A 24,392-nucleotide genomic window follows, 5' to 3' on the forward strand; every position below is an offset into this window, starting at 1 on the left:
CCGCAAGGGCGTTTCCGAGGAATGTTTGACTATGTTTGTTCGATCGATTCCAAATTTTTATCTCATCTTAGACTGGAACTTACAGAAAGCTGTCCTTTCTGTCCTGAGCATATTCTTTTGAAATCCCAACACTGATGGAGGCTTAAATGTCGAGGTAATTAGGCTTTCTTTTAAGGTCTTATTTTAAGATCAAATAGGGAGACCACATGTTTGATGTGGTCTCTTGGAAGGATTTCACTTTGCTTTAAAAATATATGGAAAACAGTTTTCAAAGAAGCTTCACTTATTAAGCTTACATTGAAATAAATTCCACTTTGATTTATGTGAAAAAGGGAGGTAAAAACTCGATATGAAAAGCAACAATCCAGCTGGAGTAAATTCGTTGCGAAGGTTACAGTTTTCTAGCTGTAGTTGAAGAGTCCGTCTCTTTGTCTTGTTCAAATTCTGATCTTCATCCACATGTAGATGGTCTTCTGTAAAAAATTACAACAACAATTAGAGGCAGCAGTGTTTGAGCCAAAAATATCTTCACAGTCAACATATGTGAGTTAAATATCCAGAAATGCATCAGTTGCCAAAAAATGTTGGCACACAGATAACATTTTTCAAAACTAGTTTCAAGTGATAGAATTTACAAACGAATAAAATGTTCTTACTCTCTAAGGGGAAACACTGACAGGGAATAAGGATATCGAAAGGACTTCGAGATGACAAGCTAGCTGAGCCTTTTGTCTCCGGTGAGTTGAATGGGCAGAAAAGTCCTAGACTACCAACAATAGCGATACTGTTTTGAACAAAAAAAACATACGGAGATGGAGGAGGACATTCTCATCGAGAATGTTGTTTATATAGGAGTCGTTTGTTGTGACTTTTCTTTATAAACGTCCTTCAAATAACAGCTAAGTCCAATCTTCTGCTAACGGATAACTCTGAACTACATGTCATATAGAGTTTGATTCCATATTTTGGATTGCAGAGGACTTTGTTTAAAAATCTCAATCACCAGTGGTGCTATCATTACGGTGCCTTCGTGTGTCGAACTTTTGGCAAACATGTACACAGTCAAGATTTTTAAATTGCCAAGGTGAGCCAAATATAGCAATTAACAAAACAATGCTAAAACTGCATGACAACAAAATCGCAAGGATTTTACATCATTTATTTCATCTCCATCGTGAGACCTACGACATGCCAAAGATCATATTGATAATCTCCTTCCCTGGCTCACATTATTTTCCCCTCTTGTTATCCATGTTTGGGGAACATGAATATATTAATGGTGAGAACACTCTCTTTCCACCCCTTTTGACCTGGCTTTCATGCAAGTTTAGTTTGTTGTACCTTCTTGTCCTGGCTCCCTGGGTATTATTTTTCTCCGAGTTCTCCGGTTTCCCCTCCCCCATATAAACCCTCTCTACAAAAACCAACAGGTATTGACTTAAAAAATGTCTTTTAATAAATGTGATTTTTTCTTTTTCTATAGAATTAGCTGCGTTAATTACTTATGGGGTGTTACCCAACCAAACGCAACGCCGGTACACGTCAAGACTCTAACTTTGTAGATGACAGAAGATTCAAGTTCAAGTCCAAATACCATCACGCAAGTTTCATAGCTTGAGAAATAGTTAAACTATGCAAAAAACCGTTGAAATGCGTGCTCTTTGATAAACGACGAGAGGGTAACTTCAAGCGACTATGAGCACGCCATCAATTATCCACTCGCTTGATTTCTCATGTGACGTTTCAGTTCCTCCACGCTGTACTAAAAGAAATTAAATATATGCTTTTTTTGCTGGAATTTGACCTCCATTTGAAGTTTTAAATTAAGTTACAGTTGTCTCTTTTAAAAAATGAAACGAATCTCGTCCGAGGTCCGGGAGGAGTTTCCATCTCATAAGTTAAGGTGATTTGATACAGCATCAGATATCGAATTTACTTAAATAAAATGCTTTTATCCTCTTGTTATCGATACTCTCATGCATCGTTTATCTCTTTCTCTTGGATGATAAACATTCTTGGATAGTTTCCGCACCGAGATGAATTCTGTGGATCAGCATTTTTCATAACGAAACACTGCTGCTTGCCAGTTTCTGTTCGTTCTCTATCAACAATAGAAATATCTATTGGATCAGGTCCAAATGCCCTTTTTTCCCAATCATTATTTTTTTTTAATACCCAATACAAGTCCAACTCGTATATCTTTTCTTTCTAATCAAAAAGTGCAAAACTTAAAAATACTTTTAAAAAATTCTTGCTCTGTTTTTCGTACCCTCAACTCACAGTTCTGTTATATTGTGACCAAATGGGCTGACCTCTATGTCTGAAATTCTCTGACCTCGGCATCCAGTAATCTTATAATATATTAAATTTTGCCAAAGTCAATTAGCAGATTCGAACAATGCTAAATTATTTACACATTGCTACCGGTAAGTGGGTGCTACTCTGTTAGCTTTGTTTTTTTGATATGTTTAGCGTGCGTGCCGTAAAAATATTTGCTTCCTAACGTTTAAGATCAATGCCATTGAATTTTCCTGCCATTTTATAGGGTTAAGTCTATTCCCCTTTCAATGCTGCAACACGCTGTAGTCTTAGGTTTCTTCTAGAGTCCCTTTTTAGCGTATCATTTCCCTTATTTATGTCTTGTAAAGAGAGATGTATTTTGCAAAAACAGCCCAGTTTTGTTGAACGTTGTGGCTGTTCCTCGTGACTTATCGCGATTTCACACCAAATCTGAGAAAAATTATTCTGTCTTAATGTCTTCATTTAAATGGCTACACGTTAGAAGATTACCCCTTATCTGCCGTGTTTTGAAAGTAATCATCGTGTCAATCAAAATTGGCAGGAACATTGCCCATGAAATGTCCGGTGTAGACGCATTTGGGAATGTATCTTTATCATGCTTAGGTTTGGTTTGAGATCTGTGGTCAACTCGGGTCGCAGTTGATTGTGCATTCTGATAAAATGACTGATTTTTTGACAGCCTGAGCGGAAAAGATCATCAGAGTCAAGTAGGGATAAATTTGTATACAACTGATCTTTTCTGTATGCCGGTGCTTGAAGTAGGGTATCCATGAAGATGAGAATGGTTTTGTTGATGAATGAATAACTTGAAACACCTGCATTTGAAACATGCGAGACCTTTCCTGCGCGTGAATAACCGGAGAAACACGGATACTTTCATTGCTCATTGAGTGCTTTTGGGACTCTAGGTAAGCAGGGGAATGATTAGAAATCACCATATTTGCGTCTCTTTTGCCTCTTCAAATTTAATTTAATTAAAGAACTGGTCTTAAGAGTAACATTCGATTTTATTTCTCGAAATTTTAAGTGCTATTTGAGGGACCCAAAGGAAGCTTCCGTAGCTGAAAATGTTTAAAGTTTAAGAAAGGGGTAGGTATTGTTACATCCAAACAACAGTTGATTAGCACTTTAAGTTTTCCGTTTTTTTCCCTTTTAACGCCGTTTTTTTTTTTCGCTCATGTGGAATGTGTGGGAGCAAAAGTTTTGCGCAATCTATTCGTATTAGTATTTAAAATAAGAATTGATTATTTCCTGTAGTTTTTAGTAGTTACTTTTACGCCGCTCGTGGATGCAGTAATTTGTAATCACAGCCGGTTAAAGTCGTGTCCAGTGCGATTAAAGTAACTCAGCAACCAATGTGTTATTCGTTAAGTCCATTATTTCCTTTTTCGCTGTGTTTTAAATTTTATGTTTGAAAACGTCTGTTTTATTCAAACTGCTTGAATAATTAATCGTTTCACAGAGTCGTTACCAGTGCAGAAGATCAAATTTGCAAATTTTAATTGTTGGAGGTTCAAAAAGAGCACAGGCTTATTTTCAATAACATTGCTGATCGACTTTTGAAGGACTGTGTGTACACCAACCGAATTCAAATGCTTATATAACCCAAAGCTTTCTTCTTTGTGAATTGACAGATTCTATAAGTAACAGTCACGCTTGCTTTCTGTTTATCTGTTTTTTTTTCCCATAAGTTGACCACAAGTTACGAAAATCGAAAGTCACATAAATCGCGTCTGTCAACAACTCGAAATTCCATCACAGTAAACATAGCCGCACTGGACTTTAGAATGCACATGTTCCCTTGACCGGTTCGACTGATAAGATACATTTTTAACACCTCAAGAAAATTGGTTAGCTTAGTGAATAACTCATTGAGGATCTTGTTGAATTTACAGGCAGGCCACCGAATTGGGTGCGACTGGCATGGCAGACCTATCGCAATAAAAAGGAATGTATGAGGGTTGCGAATTAATGACTGAAAAGTAAAATAAACACTATCTTTGTCTAGAAAACCTCGATAAAGCGAAACGAAGCATTAGAGCATTGAAGTGTAGCAAGTTTTTGCTTCCGCTAGGCGTTTAAAACGTACAATTTTACGGAATCGTTCTGGACTGCTTGTTTACTGTATGGAATATGAGACAAGACTTGTGTTAAATGGTAGTTCAGTCTGATATTTTCTCGAATGACTAGTCACGATGGTTGACCTAAGGCACAAATTAACTAAGCGAACCACCGTTTGAGCTTAAAAAGTCTGTTTTGATGGAGCAGTAATTTTAAAGATGTAGTTTAAAATCTGCATCTGTTGCTTTGCATTTTCAATCCCTGTGCTTTCCTAGAAGCGATGTGTTGCCCAAGCTTCCTGTTATATTATCCATGATGAAGCTGCGATTTTGAAGAAGTGGTTTGATCTGCATCTGCAGCTACTTTGCATTCACAATCCCGTTGCGTTTCTATAAGTAATGCGTCGACCAAGCTTTCGGTTATATTGTCCGTGACACCAAAATGACAAAGAACCTCACCATGCCGGTTGCATAACTGATATGATGTGTCGTTTTCCGAAGGTGACGATTTATTCTCACTACAAAACAGAAAAAAGATCTATCCTTTTTGGAACCAACACTGGCGTAGTGGCTAATACAAGGCAGACCTTTTTGCAGGTTTGTGTGTATTTTATATAGCGCTTACGTCCTTGATCATTCAAGCTCTTGAAGATAGTTCCTTTGCTCTTAATAATAATGTATCGCATTCAATTCTCCCTTACTAAATCATAGCAAATACTTGCACAAATAATTGCCATCGCTCTGTGAATTTGTTATCCGCAATGGTTTTACCAGAATGACGACTCAGTTTCATTTGCTCATACACGACATTCGCGTACCTAACACTGGTCAGACAAAGCAGAGCGCATTGCACCCGTGTTAAATTATTTAACACGGGTGCACATGTCGGGGAAAAACTGAACAATAAACCTGATGGCTTCGAAGGATCAGAGTAGATATCTTCGCTAGATAACAGAAAAAATTAGCGATCAAGTCGCTTTCATCTGTTTTCTCCTAACATGGCAATGTACAATTTCTTGTTGCCATCAGATCCACATCAGTGCATGAAAGCTATTATGGCTATATACGGCTCATCTTCAATATCAAAGGTTTCATCCGTCAATTCCCATGAAATATTTATATTCTTAAGGACGGCTGATTTCGCTTCCAGTCAAAAGCTGTAGATCTATTGATACTACAGTTCAAAATGCTACAAATGGAAACAAATTCTTGCAGGAAAGGATTCTATTACGAATCTTTGGTCCTTGATATTGCCCGAGAAATTAAAAGGCAAATGAAACTTCTCATGACGATCCAAAGTTCTGGATTCAGTCACTGCAAAGAGTAGTTGTTCTCAAGGTTCGTCTGGGAAGGGACAACAGAACTCAAACAAATATGAATTTAACGTAACTTTGACCACAGGTTAAGTTTTAAATTGATCAGTAGCCCTTTTTTCTGTAAAATTGGTGGTTCCTCTTAGCTTCGTGTGGCCATCTATGCTTTTTTGTCTCTACGGCGGTCATGGTGGGCTCATACTATTTTGCGAAACGAAACAAAGCGAAACCAGGCGAGATATAACAAAACTGAAGGAATAATGCAAATACATTTATTAATATGGTAAAGATATCTTTCACAATGATTTTGGAGTTATCACTAATTAACAAGAAGGATTTTTATTCATTTCGCGTAGTAGTAATTTGAAAAGAGTTACAATTTTGCGAAATCAACTAATAGTCCATTTCGCAAAATAGTATCTCTCCTAAAATTACTATTTGGCGAAATATATTTTAATACAGTTTACGGAACAAGAGGAGGCCAAAATCTTTGGTGATATTCTAATTTGTAATGTTTAAATGTATTTTTGTGACATGAAAGAGGTCAAGTTGTCACCACAGGTTGAAAATAGTCGATTTCGCATAATAGTGACTCTTCTGAAATTACTACTTTGCGAAATAAATAAAAATCCTCCTTATCGACTGAAGATTACTTATATCTTTAATATAACTGCATTATTCCTTTAGTTCCGTTGTATCTCGCCTGGTTTCGTTTCGTTTCGCAAAATAGCATAAGCCGCTGTAATGTCGATTGAACGTGCCATTGATATGCCATTGAGTACCTTATGTAATGAACGTGAGATAGACTTCCTTTGATAGCTAAGAGATTGTAGAAGGGTGGAAGGAATGTTTAAGATATGTCCTCATTAAATATAATCCCTCATGAGTATCCCTGCAATTCCCTATGATTGAGTACGGCGGCTGACACATGGGTCGCCGTCAGTATTACAATTACTAGGAATATAAAAATAGGACGTGTCGCAGTACAAAACATTCGGTCGCTAGTTTTACATCTTTGAAATTAATTCATTTAGATTTATCGCTACTTTATCACTGTCAGCGCGTCTAAGCTACAGTATATTAATTTTTTATGAAAAGAGTAATCTTGATTAGTGAAGGAGACGTTTCAAGAAAATGCAAGACCCCACTCGAATGTAATCAACTCGTTTTGTTTAATGCCTCTTTGATTCCAGAAATGTTCTATACAAAGGATATTGCTTCATGGGCTACATGTATAACGTAAACCATCGCTTCCTAACAGTAAATATCAATCCCAAATGTAGAAACCATGACCAATCATATTGTTGCACTTAAGGTCTGTTTTGCATTTTTGTTTTCGCACACAAGCTTCTTTGTCCGCAGTATATCTGCTTCCGTTATTCTTTATCATCATGGACTTTACTGATATAAAACTAACCCTAGACGAAGCCGAGAAAAACGAAATGAACTGTTTCCGGAGGGATCAGTTGGTTGGGATTTGCAACACAGCACAACGAAGGTAACAGATGAAGAAAGAAATGGAACATTTATCGATAAGTTTTATCAAAGAGTAAAGGAGCGTAAGATACCTGAAAGCTTTAAATGTTACGCCATCATCAGTCATGCTCTTTTCACGTGCAACCGAGGTGGTCTGAGAATACTCGAGGGCATGATACCCTCTGACGTCGTAGAGAGGAAAACACGACAACAAGCCGGCCATGGGCGAATTCATGGGGGCGGTTCATAGGATAATCATTCATAATTCTAACTGAAATCATTGCTTTCACACAACGCTCTTCAGGTAGGAATACATATTTAATATTACCAATGGCTGCTTAGCCGCCTGTAGCATGGAACTCCTGATTCCCGGGTCAAATTCAAACAACTCCATTCTAATGACGGCTTCCGTTCAGGTTGTCGAGACGTGCATCACTTTCGGTGAGAGCTGTCCACTTTAATACTCTCAAGCGGACGAAAAGACCACACCCTTAACTTTTACTACAGGTTCAAAACTATTTACTGACTCACAAAAAAATATTTATTAATGTAGCAAGTTCTTTTATGTTGTCAATATTTAAGTATTTCTACCAAAATGTACTGCTCTCTCTAAATTTTTGCGAATAAAAAAAAAAAAGATCCTCAAATTCTGGAAACACCGAGGATTACAGAGCAGCCCAGGGACCCGCTTCTCGAAAATTTCGGTAACCTAACGGGCCCGAAGGCATATCATGTTTCAAAATCAAAACTTAAAGAAAAGAGAAGATTCTGGCCCTTTAACCAGTCCATTTTGTTTCTCGACCTGATATTTTTACCGTATAATTTTCAAAACTTTTAAAACCCCCATCTTTACTCAAAACAACTAAGTAAGCGGGACCTTTGAGAAATGGGCCCTGGCCTGGATTCCGTCTGTTTAGAAGTTCTGACGCAAGAAAGCAAGACGGGATTGATACAAGCATACTTAGGAATAAAATTTTACCTTTTGCACTCAACTGTTAAAATCAACCGACAAAATCGTAACATGTCACTCTAACTAATGCATCTGGGCTTAATCTACGTAGCACCGTATACTACGGCTTGGTCGATTGTGTATAATTTCGTTCAACAAATAAACTCTAAATTCCCCCATTTCGAGGAAATTAATTGGCAATGCTTTCAGTAACAACCACACTCCTGAACAATCGCATCGTCAAGGATGTGCCTCACAAAGCCAAGCTTTTCGTCGTAATAGATAAGAGACATCGGTCGAAGCTTAGTTGGCACACAGCATGCATTGTTATCAACACCGATACCTTTCTTTTCCTCCAAATACGCCTTGAGCAGCGAGTGAAGGCTGTATTTTCTCCACTGCTTGGGGGAGCACTTCCCCTTGCACTGATAGGCGTTGATTGTCTTAGGTTGGATGTACTTTGTTGGCAAGCCAAGCTCTGCTGTGTGGACGATCATATCCTCTTTTCGACAGCCATCAAAATCGCGGTCCTTGTCCTCTGATGTGGTATCATGTTTTGTTTTTGCTGTGGATCCTTTGATAGGAACTTTAATGTTGGTATCAGGAGATGCTGATAAAAGATAGAACTAATCATCATTTACAATGCAGACTTTCTTTGCTTTGATTAAAAACATTAAGTATATCTTTCCAGCAATGGTCTGAAATCAATTTAAGTAAGTTCAGCAGATAGTCCAATTCATCCGGAATGCTCTTGAGTTCCACTCTTATCTCCCTTATCCATCCTACAATACGTTAAACGTGGATGCCTTTTCCCTTTAGAACTAGTATATACCCCATACTGAGATCACATACTATATTAATTTCATGATATATTCAGTCGATCTAAAGATAGCTTACATTTTCCTCGAAGGGTTTGGGGTAAATTTGTTTCCTCGTGGCTGTAGTTTTCCTTGATGATCATGATACGATTCAATGAAAGGTTTTGCTTTTCATCATGAGATTCTGCAGCGGTTTTGTTTGTCTCTGGAAATGGAGACTCTTCGTTTTTCTCGGGATGCCCTTTTCCGATAACCATTGGGGCTACCAACGTGATAAGTAAGGCAAAAAAAGAGAACAGAAACAGATATATTTGTCTCATCGTGGTGTTGAAGGTGACCTTCGGGGATGTTGCTTTTGATGGGCTGTTGCACTTTGGCAAAGTAAAAATTCCTGTAATAGATGGTATTCCCGACATACCACCTGGCATTAGGCAGCAAAATCCACCAGATAAATTACACAATATCAGTTTACAAGTCCACCTGGTGAGCCCAACTCTCATTTTTAGTAAAAAATCATTCATCTGTCTACTTCTAGTGAAATACGTTATACGCCGAAATATTACAGGCTTCCAAGGTGATTGTGTCCATTTCTGAAGAAAGAAAATGCACACAATTTTGATAGACGTCAACATTATGTCGTCAGGCACAAAGTAAAATAGCTGATTAAGAGGGTACACTTTGTATTTTAGCTAGTGTTGCCAATACATCGGCAATTTTTTTTTTCAGTGACCGTCTTCTGGTGGATGGCTGGAGCTTTAAAAGCAAATAATTAATTCCTTTACTCGAAACAAAGCACCCCTTTATACCCGTATTCGTTTTCAGTTGGAATCGAGGCGTATTTCAAGCAAATTAACATACGGTTATTTGTCAAGTTTAGAGAGAAGGGCACGACAATATTAAATAATTGAAGATTGAAGTGAGCGTACCTGTTAGGCACTGGTACACTTTTGTGAGAAGAAACTGGGCTGGTTCCACTCAAAATCCAAATATCTTGTTCCTGTATACCACCTTTAAAGCTAATGTTTACGTGGAAATTCTAAGCATACTGCATTAATGCTAAGGCCTTGTAAATAAAAAGTAAAGTACTACGCATATTTTGTTCGTCAAATTCAATTTTGTAGTCACTTCGAATAAAAGACAAGAAGAGGTTATATTTTTAGTTTTACATCTGAATTTGATGATGTTCTGCTGCTAGAACGATTCACAGTGAATTTCCGTCGCGAAAACTAAATCGTTTCAATTATCTGAAAGAGTCAGATACGAGATGTTTTGGTGACACTCACTCTTAACTGGCCCGAAGACATATTATGTTTAAAAATCAAAAAGAGAAAGAAAAGAAAAGAAAGAAAAGAGAAGAAGGTTCTGGCCCTCTAACCATTCCATTTTGTTTCTTGACCTGATAGTTTTACTGTATAATTTTAAAAACTTTTAAAACCCTCATCTTGACTGAGAACAATATAGCTTTATCAGCCCGTTAACTTAGCGGGACCTTTGAGAAACGGGCCCCTGGCTTGGATTACGTCTGTTTCGAAGTACTGACGCAAGAAAGCAAGATGGGATCGATACAGGTATTCCTAAATATAAAATTGTACCTTGGAAAAAGGTAACGTAGATCCTGATGTAAACGAATCGAGAAGTCTTGAGCATGTAAATAATATAAGCGCCTGCCCCCAGGAACACTTTTTATTGAACTGATAGGCTATTTGGTTGACCGACTTTGCCGGGGCGGCAAGCAAAACTCTGAGATGTGATCAATCATGCCGCTAATTCTTCTTTTGACAGCTATTCCATTCAAGTTCAGAATTGTTTCTGTGTGGGCGAAATTCGTTATCAATTGCGGCAGAGGAACCTTTAACCTGATACTTTATCCCATTGGCAGAACTTAGTCGAGAAAGAAGATCTTGTCATAATTCCTTTTAAATACCCCGTTTTCTAAACTAGAAGGAACTGAAAAGATGATCTCTTCACAAGAGGCCATCTTTCTTTTATTGATGTCGAGCAGTTTTCCTTCCGAGATATCTATCATTTTCCCAGGAATCACACGATATAAAAGCCCAATAATATTCTTCTCTTCCTAATGAAAGTTCTGCCTAAGAATGCAATTATCCGTCCATACCTTGTCGCGGTTGATCGTCTAGATAAATTTCTTCGATCAGTTGACACTGAAAAATCATCTGTGGCCGAATCATCTTCCTTCATTCAACAGCTACCTTCTTGCTTATGTATTCAGAATGTTTCAATATCACGGTAATGATTTCAACACTCAAGTGCAATGATTTCCAACACTCGTGCGCAATGTATTGCAAAAACTCGAGCAGATTGCATCACTGATAGGTATGAAGATGTAATAGGAATAAGATGTAAAATTAAACTAACAACATAGTTTTTGTGAAGACTGAGAAAACAAGGTTAGAGAAGGTTACGATTTGAATTCACTGTTCAATCTAGATTTTTCATGATTTTTTGCAAGCTTGAAGATTCGCTAAGAAACAAAAGTGTGATAATCCCTTGCGAAAGCTTTGTATACTAATCACCATAGTACAGATTCCAACATAGTACAGGCTAAAACTTGGCACAGACTTCAACATAGCACATGCTTCAACTAAGCACAGGGCACAACTTTGCGTAGGCTTCAATCTAGCTCAGACTACAGTTTAGCCGCACAGGCTACATATAAGCACAGGCTACAAGAATAAGTGATTTCTTGGCTTCCTTGATACTTCTGTTCATCGCCGCAGATTACATTAGTGACTTAGTAAGCTCCGTTCAAGCTGTAAGTCAGAATCCTTACCTTGGTGTCTGAGTGGGCTGGCAGCTGGCCAAAACTGGCCTTCTTATTGACTACACAGACACTATTCGAGAAAAAAACATCAACAACAAAAATAATGGCAAGATGACTAGTTATCTACTACATAATTTTCCTGGGCGTGACATTTTCAAGGAACAACATTCAGTTATTGCTAACCGATAAGTAACTGTGACAATCGGCATTAATATCTATTTGAGATGCGATAAAACACCGTCATTTTAGATCAACCATATCAGTGACATAAAGGCTGAAATAACTTTTTTTATTATTTTCAGCTTCATCAAAAAGTTAACACATTCTTAGTGTAAGTGATGTTTTATGATAATGAGCCTATGAGAACTGGCTTATTTGTTGCAATATAATTAAAAATACGTTTGTTTGTTTGTTTTGATTTCTCTTAAGGTTGTGCCGTTCCTCTACATCGAAAATAAATACTGACGAAAACCACCTTAATTACCAAGAGAACTATCCAGTTATATGTTCCAGAATTTGCTAATCAATTTTTTTAATGATTTCTCGTCGATTCTATCAAATCAAGTTTAGGCGTGAACCTGTATGATACTAGTTAACTGTATTGAGTATAGCCTCTGTTTTTGATCCATGTTGACAGATCCCAGTGAAAATTGTTTGTCTTAACATAAAAGCTTCAGGGGTAATATTGTTCAACTTTACAAAGCTCTTCGCCGATTTTTTCTTTACAAATAATAAAACACGTGTTAAAAGATACACTGCAGTTTTGATTAGTTATTCTTCGATAAAAATACTGTTCATTCACCTTCTGTTGAACTTTGAATCGTCTTATTTAAATCTCAAATGTTCGCTTTTTTTTGTATATCTTCCTTCTCTCGTGAAAAGATGTAACAGACAACTTTATAAAGTAAGCAAACGTTTTCAAAAATACTGCTACTTCTTTTGAAATTAATTCGAAATGCGGATTCGCAGATGGCAATTATCGCGCTGTTAGTATAAACAAGATTCTCGTGGCAATCCACATGTTGTCTTACTTCCTATGACCGTTCAATATGTTTGCTCATGCACGCAAACGCAATGAGAGGCGTGTAAAAGCACAGCAGGGAGGCGCGTTGCGCGAAACTTTCTTAATCAACACGCTGTTTGAGCAATGTTGGTGGGTCATCAACTTTTATTCAATGTTACTGACCCCTTTCTTTCATTGGGAGCAAAAATTCATTAGGAAAGCAATTAACGCTAAAACGTCCTTAGGGGTTAATTCTCTTGCAAGCATTATTCCCATAGTATTCATTCTCTTCGCAATTAAAGGGCTGTTGTTCAGTTCCTTAAAGAACATAAAATGGGTCAGTCTCTTTAGAAATCTTTAAAAAGAAAGTAGCTATAACATTTATAAGCAACTCCCGACTCTTGTTTGGTCAATTGAGCGCTTCAAAGAACGCTCTCACAATACCTCACCGGTGTGACCGTCGAACAGATTTTTCTAAAACTTTGTCATTTTGGTAAATTCATATGCAAATTTTTCTGACACGTTGTTTACGAGTCAAAGATTGACTCATGCAATTTTTCATAAATATTGGAACAAGACTCTTAATATTCTTATGAAAGCCCAAATAAAATGTTTCTTTCTCTTTATTTGACGGCTTAAAGCAAATATACATCCATATAGATTCTTTAGCAAAAAGATACTTTTTCATAGGATTATAGTTGAATCTAAATTAGCTATTCATTTAGACACCACCAGTTATTCACAATTTCAAAGGAAATTAATGAAAGTAAAGGGCGTCATGGTGGGTTGCTTTTCCGCTTATGGTCTCTGTGATTGCTTCGTTGTCTAGCTCGCGATGGCCTAAATAGGAACAAATTATCTTTAAAATTTGTCATATTGTTTGGGTCATCTAGATCGTAAAAGAAGAAATTTTGGCTCAGTAAATGTTAAATTTCGTGGCTTGACATCAGGTTTGAACTTTAAAGTCTAATGGTAGATGAATAATTTGAACGCGACCTTTTGGCGAAGATCCTACGAGAATACTGTCTGTGGTTTTTTTCTCCACAGTCTATGGGTTCTTGATAAACAAAGAAGATGAAAATCGCAATTCCGGTCGGCAAATTCAATGGCGTTTTTTTAATTAAAAGATCGTGGATTAACGTTATTGACAGAACTGGTAGCTTATACACGATGAACGTACTCAACTTAGTGGGAGGAGATTGATGTTGTGCCCGAGGGACTAAAATCAAGCAAAGAAAAAAGCCCGCCACTATCATTAAAAGCTTTTTAAACTTTATGTACATCTTTCCCTAAGTAAATTGACAATTTTGAAGTCATTTGAATAAAGCTAAAAAAATACGAACGAAGGTTCGGTTGTTAATACAGCTAGTGACGTTGTTAGGAAGCTGTTACCCTAATTAAAGTTAGGAGGCAGAGAAGACATTGATCCAAATAAGATGAAAGGAAACTTAAAAACGTCTCATACAAATTAATTTTTTGCTAAGAATGCATAGTTTATCAATTCCAGTAGCTTTGGAATTCAATAACCTGAACTAAGTACTGAAAAAAACACTCATTCTTTAACGTTATTCACACAAAAAAAGCTGTCACTTTGTTTTGACAACTTGGTTCAATGTGTTTCTATAAGTCTCTCTGCGTGCGGCACAGAAAAATAAGAATTGTTTCTATTTGGCCAAGTTTTCCGGACTCGTGTCGAGAAAGGAATGATTTTAAACTAGCGTAGTTCAGTAGGTTGTAAATAACATGTGGCTGGGATCCAGTGGACGGGACACAAGCGTTCTCTTTCTTCTGTTTTGCAGTCTTAGTTAAAGAAAGAATACTAAGTGACCTGTCCAGAAGAAATTAAACTGTCGTTAGAAAAATCTTTAGTTTTCGTATTCAGCTGTTTCCTGTTTTGTCCGCCAAGACAGGTGTAACTTCACACAATAGTTTGAAAAATGTCGCACTCGCGGCGAACCCAACCAAGCTTAAAGATCATTCGTCCTCGAACCGTGTGTCTCACTTTACTGCCATACAATAAACCGAACTTCTTTTCAATCCACCGTAACTAACTATCCACAGATATGGTTCTCTAACAGAGGCATTGATTTTTATTGCACTCTGTACTCTAGTGCTCAACCTCATCATTTATGCGCTTGAGGGCAAATGCAAATTCTCCAAGAAAATAAAATAAGCCGAAACACGACGGCAGGTTGTTCTGTGACCTTCACTGTCTGCTTATTTTACATTCATTAACAAGGGGCTTCGACATAAACCACTACTCGTTATTTCATTAGTTTTATAATGTTTAAAAAACATTTGTCGCCAAGCTAAACTGACTTGAGGTGGGTTTTTTAAATATATCCTTCCCAGATGCTCGTTAGTGTTCACTCGAGCATTTATCTTACACTTTCCCGTGTGCTACCGCTGTAATTTTCGTTGCTAATGGCTATTTCAGTCTCCCGTTTTATCACTAATGTTTTCTTTTACGATGTATTTAATGTCAAAAAGCAAAAAAGCTTTGTGCAGAGTCTTACGAGACAAAAAATTAAAGAATAAACTTGAGAAGAACGCTTTGTTTCACCCGCTTTCTTGCATAGGCGCCATTTTAGTCAAACAAATGAGTGTTTATACGCACCACAAGAAGTTACATTATCAAAGTTTTACTCACAAAGAAAAAAACAGTGTTAAGTTTGAGGCTGAGCGATTCCTTTGAATTTACTTTTGAAAACTTTTACAATGTGTTGTTCAAAAGGTATAACCCTTTTATTGTATAGTTTTTATAGCTTCTTGTACTGGCAGCGAGTAATTTCGCCATTAAATTTGACTTGAATAGCCTCATAACAAAAGGGTAGACATATCAAAGTTGGAATTCAATGCACCTTAGACATTGAAGGTTGCTTTCCTTTATCGTGGTTTTCGTCGAAAATGCTAAATCACTGGACGGTGGTTTAGGAATAGTTGAGCTTTTCCTTAAATTATCAATAATTAACCACAAAATTTAGGGCTCCTATTTTTAAGAAACCGAGACGTTTTTGGCAGAATATCAGTGTTGCCTGTGGATACCAAGTCTACAAAGTTCTTGCCCTTGAAGTAAACGCTTCTTTTCTCTTATTTAATGAAACATAATCACTGTAGTGTTATTAGTTATTTTGCATCATAGTATTTGACCTTGTACAGGTAACTAAGAATCGTTCGCAAACAATTCACGCAAAAAGCATAACAGAATATTCATACTTTATTACTACGATAACGCTCAAACGAGTTTCACGTCAGCGTGCATTAGCTCACATGAAGAATTAAATTTTCACTCGTGCATGATCAGTGGTGAGGTAAAGAGCGCAAGATAAGACCAGTAGAATGAGAAAAATTTGTCAACTTTAGAACATGACTACATGTACCCGCCATCTTAGATTTAGGTGTGAAAACCTTGAATAAATACCTCAAACAAAGAAAAATTCTCTCGATTATCGCAGATGTTGCTTCTACGAGAGTGTAAACTGTAAATCAGTTAGATAAGAAAATAAATGATCCAAATAATTTTCCGTTAAATTGAATAGACTGAACTCCGGTTTTATTTTTCATTTGTTATCTTGTGCCAAGTGTCTCCTAGCGGTCTTCTGTGAATCATCCATGAAGTTCATATTCACCATATACAGATCGCAGATCCACAGATATAATCCTATAAACTTGTGCTGTTTACAATCGTTCCTTACAAAAGAGTAAATATAAACTTAGCTAGTAATTGAATGTCAAGTGTTGGAAAATTCTATTTGACACATGAATTGGAAGATAAGCTGTCTTTTTGTATCGTTAGATACACAAAGTAATAATAAGGCGCGTTAATCAAACCTATACATGTCGTTGAGTGTACAGTTGCGGGTATGGTGGGCTGGTCTCTGTTACTTGCTGAGAATGAATGTTTTGTGCCGCCGAGGAAAATGCTGAAACGGCACTTGTTGTGGGTCCTGGTTCCATATTGCTGGTGTAGAGATGACTGGCCGTGTGTCCATGAGGGCCTGTTGGAGAAACCATCATTTCAGTGGGACGGACTGGATAGGGTAAATCGTGCACGCTGTTAGCATGACTCGCAGCCGGTGGGAAGGCGTGAGTTTGTCTTTGAGCATGTACTGCAGCCATATCATACATTGGGTAAGTAGCGTGTTGAGCTGCCATCTGATAATGATACTGCGGATACATGCTATCGGGTGCCATCGATGGTGGATACGCCGTTAATTTCATGGCGGCAGGATGGACTGCAGGCTCTGTTCCTGGGTAGGGAAACGAATATGTCGTTTTCTTCATTATCTGCTTCTGTTTCCTTCGTCTTGGTTTGTATTTATAATCAGGGTGTTCTTGACTGTGTTTCTCTTGTAGTCGTTTGGCCTCCTCTTGGTAAATTCGCTTGTCTTGGTCCTTCATTAGTTTCCACTGCGCTCCCAAAACTTTGCTGATCTCCGAGTTGTGCATCTTCGGATTCTCTTTGGCCATGGCTTTTCGTTTCTCTTTTGACCAAACCATAAAGGCATTCATGGGTCTTTTTATGTGATTTGGATCCGTCTTGCTCATTATTATCTTGTCTCTGCGTCAAAACTTTGTAAGTGTGTTATCCCTCTTGTGTATCCAGTGAGTAGCAAGCCGTGTCAACTGCTCTGTCCTTCAGTTCAAAGCCATAGTTTCGTGTGCAATATTCGACAAAGCTATTTACATTTCTGGCGTTGCATGTGAACAATGGGTTTTTTAGAAATCTTTAATTACCATAATCATTCCAAACATCAAAAGGACAAAACACAATAGAGCAAGTATTCAACATATTTACTTGAATAATTAATTATTTCAGAGATCCTTTACTATTGCTCTTTCCAATCACTGTTATCATTTTAGCGTCCATCTTCAATTCTAAAGCTTTTGTGGATTGTACAATGTCAAGCGACGAGTGAAAGTCTGATTTCAAGTGAAAAATGTCGCTGCTTGTTAAACCTCATTTTCATTAGAACACAGCTGGGCATCCGTGAGATTAATCATTTCAAAGTTAATAACATGTTTGCTTTAATATTTATGCCCAATTTAAGCGAATATTGCCATAAGTATATTTCCAAACTGGTACAGAAACAATGGTGATTTTCATTGCATTGTTGCTCTTTGGCGGGATTAAAGAGAATTTAATTAATCTATACATTCTACGACGTCGAGGTAAAAAATAAGGTTAAAAGGACCCAACAGCGGGCAATTAAATTGAAGGTCTGGCTAGTAATTCATATTCATGATAAACACAGCGTTCTTGAAAAGTTTTCTGACAGTTTTATTGTCATGCAGATGAATCAATTTACAACAAGCCTAGAGGCCTTTTGAAGTTGCGTACACAGATCCGTTATAGATAAGCGAGATCAACCGTGAATGTTTGATGACTACTCAGTTGCTGGCAAATATTGAATTTAACCACTCGAGTGGTATTAACCACTAGTTAGTTACTTCATACTCAGTCATAGCCATACAAATTTAAATATCAATTTAACAAGTCGGCCACACAATGGACAGACAATATAATCCTTCATATTCCACTTGACCTAATTTTTGTTTAACTTCTTTAAAGATGTTCCGTCGAGATTTTCAAAAATCAGAGATAAAAATTGAAAAAAGGGCTCGTAAAACGCCAGAAACGGCGTCTACAAAGTTATCGTTTCGAAGGTCAGATAGCGACCGCTTAAACTCTCTTAACGGAATTTTACATGATAGAAGATCCAGAACAATAGGATGATTGGCTTTGTGTCTTTTTATATTTCGGTAGTGTTTGGACATGATCTAAGTTCCATAATTAGAAGAAATGAAGAAGGAAAACTCAGTCAACTCTTGAAACTTGCTAATTGCCAGGCTTTCAAAAACTCGTCACTTTATGGCGTTAATTAACAAAGAAAACTTGCTAAACATCTCAACGGAAACCACCCAAACAGCATCAGGAAACGCGCAAAAATATTGTTCTTTTGTCCAAATTTAATAGAAAGAAATACACACTGTCCTACTCACTACGAGAATAAGTGAAAAAAGACAATATTGAATTACTAATGAAAAAGATAGAAACACGAAATTAAACCAACTTCGACCTTTCCCATAATTTGAGGGAGAATGGGAAACACGAGCCATAGAAGGCCCCGATTCACGCTGGTTTCCGTTCTCCCCATTGAAATAAGTTAATAAACAGACAGGCAATATTTTGGTCCTTTTTTATCGTCCATATACTAATTCTATCAACCATTTATATACAGATTCAAGCTATGCAGAGCCGGTCGCCCTTTCGAATATAGATCCGATTTCCTGACTCACTCTTTGAGTCAAACAAAGCTACCTTTTCCTTTTCTCTTCGATATTGATATGCTTGTTGGTTAGTGTAGTTTTATTTTTGATGTGCAGGGCATCCTCTTGACCTTTTCTTAGCTATACGTAGACATGTAAGAATCGCCAACTATTTTCTCGTCAGCATTATCTTTCACTCTTTTTTTTTCAGCTCGCATCTCGCGGATCCGTAAAGCTTTGTCCGGCCCTTCTCGCGCCACCGTGCACGGTCATCTTACGGGGCGGCATGGGTCTTATGATAAATGTTCGATTCCATAATCAGCATAAAATCACTTTAAAAAAAAAATAGATCAGGAAAACAGATTTCGATATGATCGGTCATTTATCAGGTGTCTTCATCTCTAGCACTTTCGTTAATTAAAAGAAAAAAATACTCCTTAAAAGAGACAAAGGAAACATATTTTCGCGTACAGATGGCTTTGGAAAATACACGAGACTTTTCTTAAAGAGTGATCTAAGGCACGTTGGCTAACGTCAAGTATTTATTTGGAACGTGGTCAGAAAAGCTTCTTTCTTTTGTCATAAGGTCTAATAATTGTATTTTGGCACTCATGGCCGACACTATATTATTGAGTTTGTCTACTGGGTTACGTACTGAAACCTAAGACAGCCATTAAGCCAGTCAGTCAATTAGTTCGACAGTGAGCAAGTCAAACTGTCAGACAGTCGGTTAGTTCGTCAGGCAGTGAGCAAGTCAAAAAGTCAGTTGGTCAGTCAGTCGGTTACTTAGTCATGCAGTCAGTTAGTCAGACCGTTAGCCATACAGTCCGTCAGCCACTCAGTCATTAGCCTGCCAGCCTACAATTGCGTCAGTCAGTCGTTCATTCAGTTTGTAACGCAGTCTGTCAGTCAGTCACTCATGCAGCATTCGTCTAGTTAATTAGTCAGACAGTGAGCCATACAGTCAGTCAGTCAGTTATTCATGCAGTCAATCAACTAGCCAGCCAACTAGCCATTCAGTTGGTCGTACATTTTGTCAGTCAGTCAGTCAGTCGGTCAATCAGACAGTCAATCAGGGACAAGTATGAATAACATCAGTCTCTTTTTCATCACAAGATATAGAATCACTTCTGTAATATTTTGTAGGAATCAACAATTTCAAAAATATGAAAACGAAGGATAACAAGCCTAATATTGTAAAGGCGTTTGAGAACTCTGAAGATTCACAACGCTATATTCCATTTGAACATAAGACTACTTTCACAATAATCCTTTAAACGGAACTTTTAGGGATTTATTTCTAAAACAATACTCAGTGTCCTTTTCTTGAGAATAAACTCTCTGAGAGGACGAAGCTCTATCTAACTGCACAATCATTTTGTAAATTTTCCTGGCCTGAATTTCTCGAGAAGTTTTAAACATTTATGTCCTATGGTATTTTTCTAGAACGCACTGAATCGTGGTAAGAAGAGCTTTAAAGACACCATACACTGAAACACTGTACGTGACGCCAGGAATAATTAAACTGCTTATAGTCTTCCTTATTACTTAACATGGCAACGATCTAAGAATAAAACAAAGCACTCATTTGACCAAATAAGTTTGCAATGAATATGAAACGTAAACTTGCCATCTTCATAAAAATTATGGCATAAAATATAGAGAGAGGTATTCTGCGGAATAAAATCTATTTAAGGAATAGTTTAGCGTAACCTGCCTTCTGAATGGAAATCTCCTTGCACGTGCAAAGTTCGCTGGACCACCCTAGAAGCTGTACCACACGACGATCCGAACTGTCTATTCCATTGCACTCGAGGGGCATAGTGCTATATCAACTACAATTCAACAACACCGAGTCTTTCGCGGAGCTGATCTCGAACTCGTTGAGAAAAAGCACTAGATAAACGCGGCAACTGACCCTGCCTAAGGTGATGACATAATTTTCATGTTGCTATAGATGTATGAAACCATTACTTACAAATCTCCGCTGTCTACCTGTCAGAAAACCGAGTTAAGCGATTCACTAAAAGTAAGTTTCTTTGACGTGACTGCCAGTCTAACGTCTTACGCAGTCGAATCATATACAACAGGTGGACAAACCCAACTGACATTGAAGAGCCACCTTTAATGATTCCCTGATAATCGTCCACTATTTGTCTCGATCATACACTGCCCTCTGGGATCTGACCCACAACGTACCAGTCCAGTGCCGAATATCTTCCTCCCACCTCATTTTTTGCCAGTCTCCTATCTCCGTCTTGGTAATGCGCTATGTGTGTTGCCTTTTTGTAAAGCCAATTAATCTCAGAATACGAATGGGTACCCACCAACTATCAGCGAGGGACTGGGCTGATAAAATGCTGAAGGAAAACTGGTAATGAAACCGTCGTCGAGCTTTTCTTCTAGCACGCAAACCAGGTATGATCGAAAAAGTAAATTCGTAATGAACTATCGTCGCTAACCCTGAGTACTGGTACGAATCATAGTGCTTTGCAGTCTTCTGCCTCTCAGTGCCTTTCCCAACTCAGGAGTAACAAAGAGTAGCAGCAAGGTGCTGGGACGGTAAGTTTCACCAGCTATGGACCAAAATCTTTTTCAGAAAAGAAAAACTAATATTCCTAATCGCCTCATGTAACGTTGAATGCGACCGTACAAAGTGGCGGAATTTTTGCATGAACATACATTTGATGCAAATTGAAAACATGTACCTTTTCTATTAATTTCCTGTCCTTTCCCAGGCCTGTCAATCTACTGGTTTAAAGACTCACATTCAAACTTGTCCTCCTTTTGTCACAAGTTTGGCATCGAAAAGATCTGTTCATTGATCCCTCTGCATTTTACACCACATTGCTCTTTTACTGCATTACTTAACAACTGTACAACAGTAAGCAAATGCAGTCATAGACTATCTATAAGATGCTGTACTTAATTCAATATAGCTTCTATTGAGCAGTATTTCCATTCGTGCCATCTTTAAAACCTGATCTTCGAGGAAGAATGCGAAAGAAGACTTTTTCAAATAAAGATCCACAACACTCATGTACCGTTTGCTAAGAAAAACCGGCAAAATTAAGAAGAAGCCATCAGTTACCAAGAACTAATAACGAACCTTTTAGAATGGTCTAGTCGTAGTCAGGTACTATCCTTTTTCTTTGTAAAATAACAATAACGCGTAAACAACTTTGTTATATGGCAAAGTATTCTTGAGATAAATCTGAGTGTTCTCATTAATTCTTACTTGGTCAGGATTATGCCATACGGAACGTTTCCGTGGAAACGGTCATAGGCCGTGTATTTCTGTTCACAAATTCATTATAAACAAGTTTGGTCCAAGTGTCTTACAATAAACCACTTAAACTACCACGACCTCGGGCCAATATTCCTCAGTATGGCCCTCACGCTCGAATAGTAAGAACAAAATTTTGGCTATTGAATGGAACGCAGATAATTTTGAGAGTTTACAGTCATCACCAGGAATGTAGGAATCGAGAAATGATTGAGAGAAAAGAGTTGGCTCGTAAAGAAACAATAAGAAAATTCATGAGCCTGAAAAGTGTGAGGACATTTTAAAGGAAAAGAAAGATATTTCCTGTTGTAAAGAGGCATCACCAATTACTGAGGTGATAGGGAAGACAAGAATCTATTCTTGTTATCTCAATATTCGTCTAGGAGACGGAGGTAAGGTCGGGAGGTGCTTATTTTAGGGGGCATTTATTCTAAACCTTTTTGTCGATGGAGGAAGCACTCAATTGGAGGAGGCACTTAATCGAGGGTAGTCAATTACTAAATAGAAATTTAAGTTCCGTGCCATTTAGTTCTCTTGCTTCGATTTCCATAAGATTCTATTTACCTATAGTTCAGTTTTTGTAGATTTCTTCTCGGACAAATCTGTCAAACTTAAAGAGGAAATATTACGGAGAGGATTCGCGTTTTTAATTCATTATTGTGATGGTAGAGTCACGAACACGAGATCAAGGAATAATATTATCATTAGATATGGCTCAAATTGTCGGTTTAAACTTTCCATAAAAATAAAAAAACACTTTATTTCAACTGGATTGACGTTTGCACCTAAACTAAATGGATGGCTTGAAACATTTTTCTTGAGCCGCCCTAAAGTTAATGTGTTTGTAGTATGGTTTAACTGTCACCTTGTGTCTCATTTTAACTATCCTGTTTCATAAATCATATCAGACTTTTATGCAATGTTTCAGCTGAATATCATAAACTTTAGCCTTATATGGTATTTGCATAAAAGTTAATCTCTAACAGACGGCTTGGCAAAATATTCTTATTTCATATTTCATTGGATAAAATGTTGTATTTTTGTTAGTCTGAATTGTGAAATTGTGTGCCATAAGTCCAACTCCGTAATTGTTTTCTAAACGATGACTCATGAGCTATTTGAGATACAGAGGAAGGAAGGAACGCACTACCCACCCATTCCATCCCCCTCTTGACACCATCCATCATTTGAGAGGCTTGGACATGACAAAAGTTGTCGTTAATGAATCACCCAGACGTGACCTTTGTGTCCTGCCCACAACTTCCCACATCAAGCTGGTGATAGGAATCACCCGATGGAAAAAAGCTACCTTCGTTCCGCCGCACCACAGCTCACTGACTTGTAACTGATCAAGACACTTTCATTAGCCATTTGGAAAATGCTTAAAAAATTCTCTGAATCAAGTTAGCACAGGGCGCGCAGAAATCATAGTTTGGAGGGCGAGTAGATGAGTCTAATCTGTGGCTGATCAACCAGGTTCCACGATCTCTTTGTTGCTTATTCTCATCTCTTCCCAAAATTTTCTCCACGCTCTCCCACAACTGGAAAACACTTTTTGGAATTAAACGGCGACCAAATATTGGTACGTTTTTAAAAAATTAAGGATATTTCATGTCAGCGCAGAGATGCGAATTTCATTCTTACGAACTGTTGGTATCTCCATGGACGACATGTAATGCATGTACGACTTGTAAAGTATATGTTTCCTGAGATAGTTTACCTCTCAACGTGACGAATCAAATTTTTTGAAAGAATATTTATTGAGCGGAACCATCACCCCTACGAACATGACTACTTCAAACAAAAAGATAGCACACTTTCCCCTAACTTAAACGTACGTCCGTATGGAAAATAAAGACAGTATAGGTTATCAAAGGCTTCCAAACTATTCATACTAGCCGAAAAAAAGATATGTTACATAAGGTTTATACCTTTCATAGATGCATGCTGATGGAGGCCAACGTTGCTGTGATATCATTTTCCCTTTGTAAATTAATAACGCTTCGTTAGAAGAAAAATAACACTTATTCTTCAGATAAGCATTCAAATTTGTGTTCAATTTCGTTTACTTTTATATTCTGTATTCAGATCACACTTGATTGCCAGCAATTGATTCAATTGTTCTGTTTGTGCT

The 24,392-nt window shown here is 37.6% G+C and overlaps 2 protein-coding genes and 2 long non-coding RNA genes across 6 annotated transcripts; 2 read left to right on the forward strand and 2 right to left on the reverse strand.

Moving 5' to 3' along the window:
• Positions 1-7: 7 nt before the first annotated feature.
• Positions 8-1,965, forward strand: LOC131777373 (uncharacterized). Its single transcript, XR_009339618.2, has 4 exons — positions 8-154; positions 665-737; positions 977-1,084; positions 1,484-1,965. It is a non-coding gene; the product is annotated as an uncharacterized lncRNA (long non-coding RNA).
• A 645-nt stretch (positions 1,966-2,610) lies between these two features.
• On the forward strand, positions 2,611-4,837 carry LOC131777389 (uncharacterized). The gene is made up of 3 exons (XR_009339624.2): positions 2,611-3,209; positions 3,329-3,390; positions 4,197-4,837. It is a non-coding gene; the product is annotated as an uncharacterized lncRNA (long non-coding RNA).
• Positions 4,838-6,827: 1,990 nt separating this feature from the next.
• On the reverse strand, positions 6,828-10,654 carry LOC131777376 (bone morphogenetic protein 10). 3 transcript variants are annotated; one of them, XM_059093670.2, is made up of 4 exons: positions 10,510-10,654; positions 9,844-9,933; positions 8,997-9,507; positions 6,828-8,709 (listed from the first exon to the last, which is right to left on the reverse strand). In XM_059093670.2, exons 3-4 carry the CDS (start codon positions 9,436-9,438, stop codon positions 8,306-8,308), a joined length of 846 nt encoding a protein of 281 aa, XP_058949653.1. In that variant the 5' UTR covers positions 9,439-9,507; positions 9,844-9,933; positions 10,510-10,654; the 3' UTR covers positions 6,828-8,305. The 3 variants fall into 3 exon arrangements, with proteins under 3 accessions (XP_058949653.1, XP_066020389.1, XP_066020388.1); XM_066164292.1 differs by lacking the exon at positions 9,844-9,933 and having other exon boundaries at positions 10,510-10,562; XM_066164291.1 differs by lacking the exon at positions 10,510-10,654 and having other exon boundaries at positions 9,844-10,465.
• A 5,247-nt stretch (positions 10,655-15,901) lies between these two features.
• On the reverse strand, positions 15,902-17,396 carry LOC131777367 (transcription factor Sox-14). The gene has a single exon (XM_059093661.2). It carries the CDS (start codon positions 17,248-17,250, stop codon positions 16,534-16,536), a length of 717 nt encoding a protein of 238 aa, XP_058949644.1. The 5' UTR covers positions 17,251-17,396; the 3' UTR covers positions 15,902-16,533.
• Between the last annotated feature and the right edge of the window lie 6,996 nt (positions 17,397-24,392).

This window comes from Pocillopora verrucosa, chromosome 3, assembly GCF_036669915.1.
Source record: "Pocillopora verrucosa isolate sample1 chromosome 3, ASM3666991v2, whole genome shotgun sequence".
Taxonomy (NCBI): domain Eukaryota; kingdom Metazoa; phylum Cnidaria; class Anthozoa; order Scleractinia; family Pocilloporidae; genus Pocillopora; species Pocillopora verrucosa.

Bases quoted from the DNA above. Each gene is read 5' to 3' on its own strand.
- LOC131777376 (XM_059093670.2), bottom strand. From the start codon at position 9,438: ATGAATGATTTTTTACTAAAAATGAGAGTTGGGCTCACCAGGTGGACT. The intron at 8,710-8,996 runs GTAAGCTATCTT...ATCTTTTATCAG, and splicing joins CCAAACCCTTCGAGGAAAAT to CATCTCCTGATACCAACATT.
- LOC131777367 (XM_059093661.2), bottom strand. From the start codon at position 17,250: ATGAGCAAGACGGATCCAAATCACATAAAAAGACCCATGAATGCCTTT.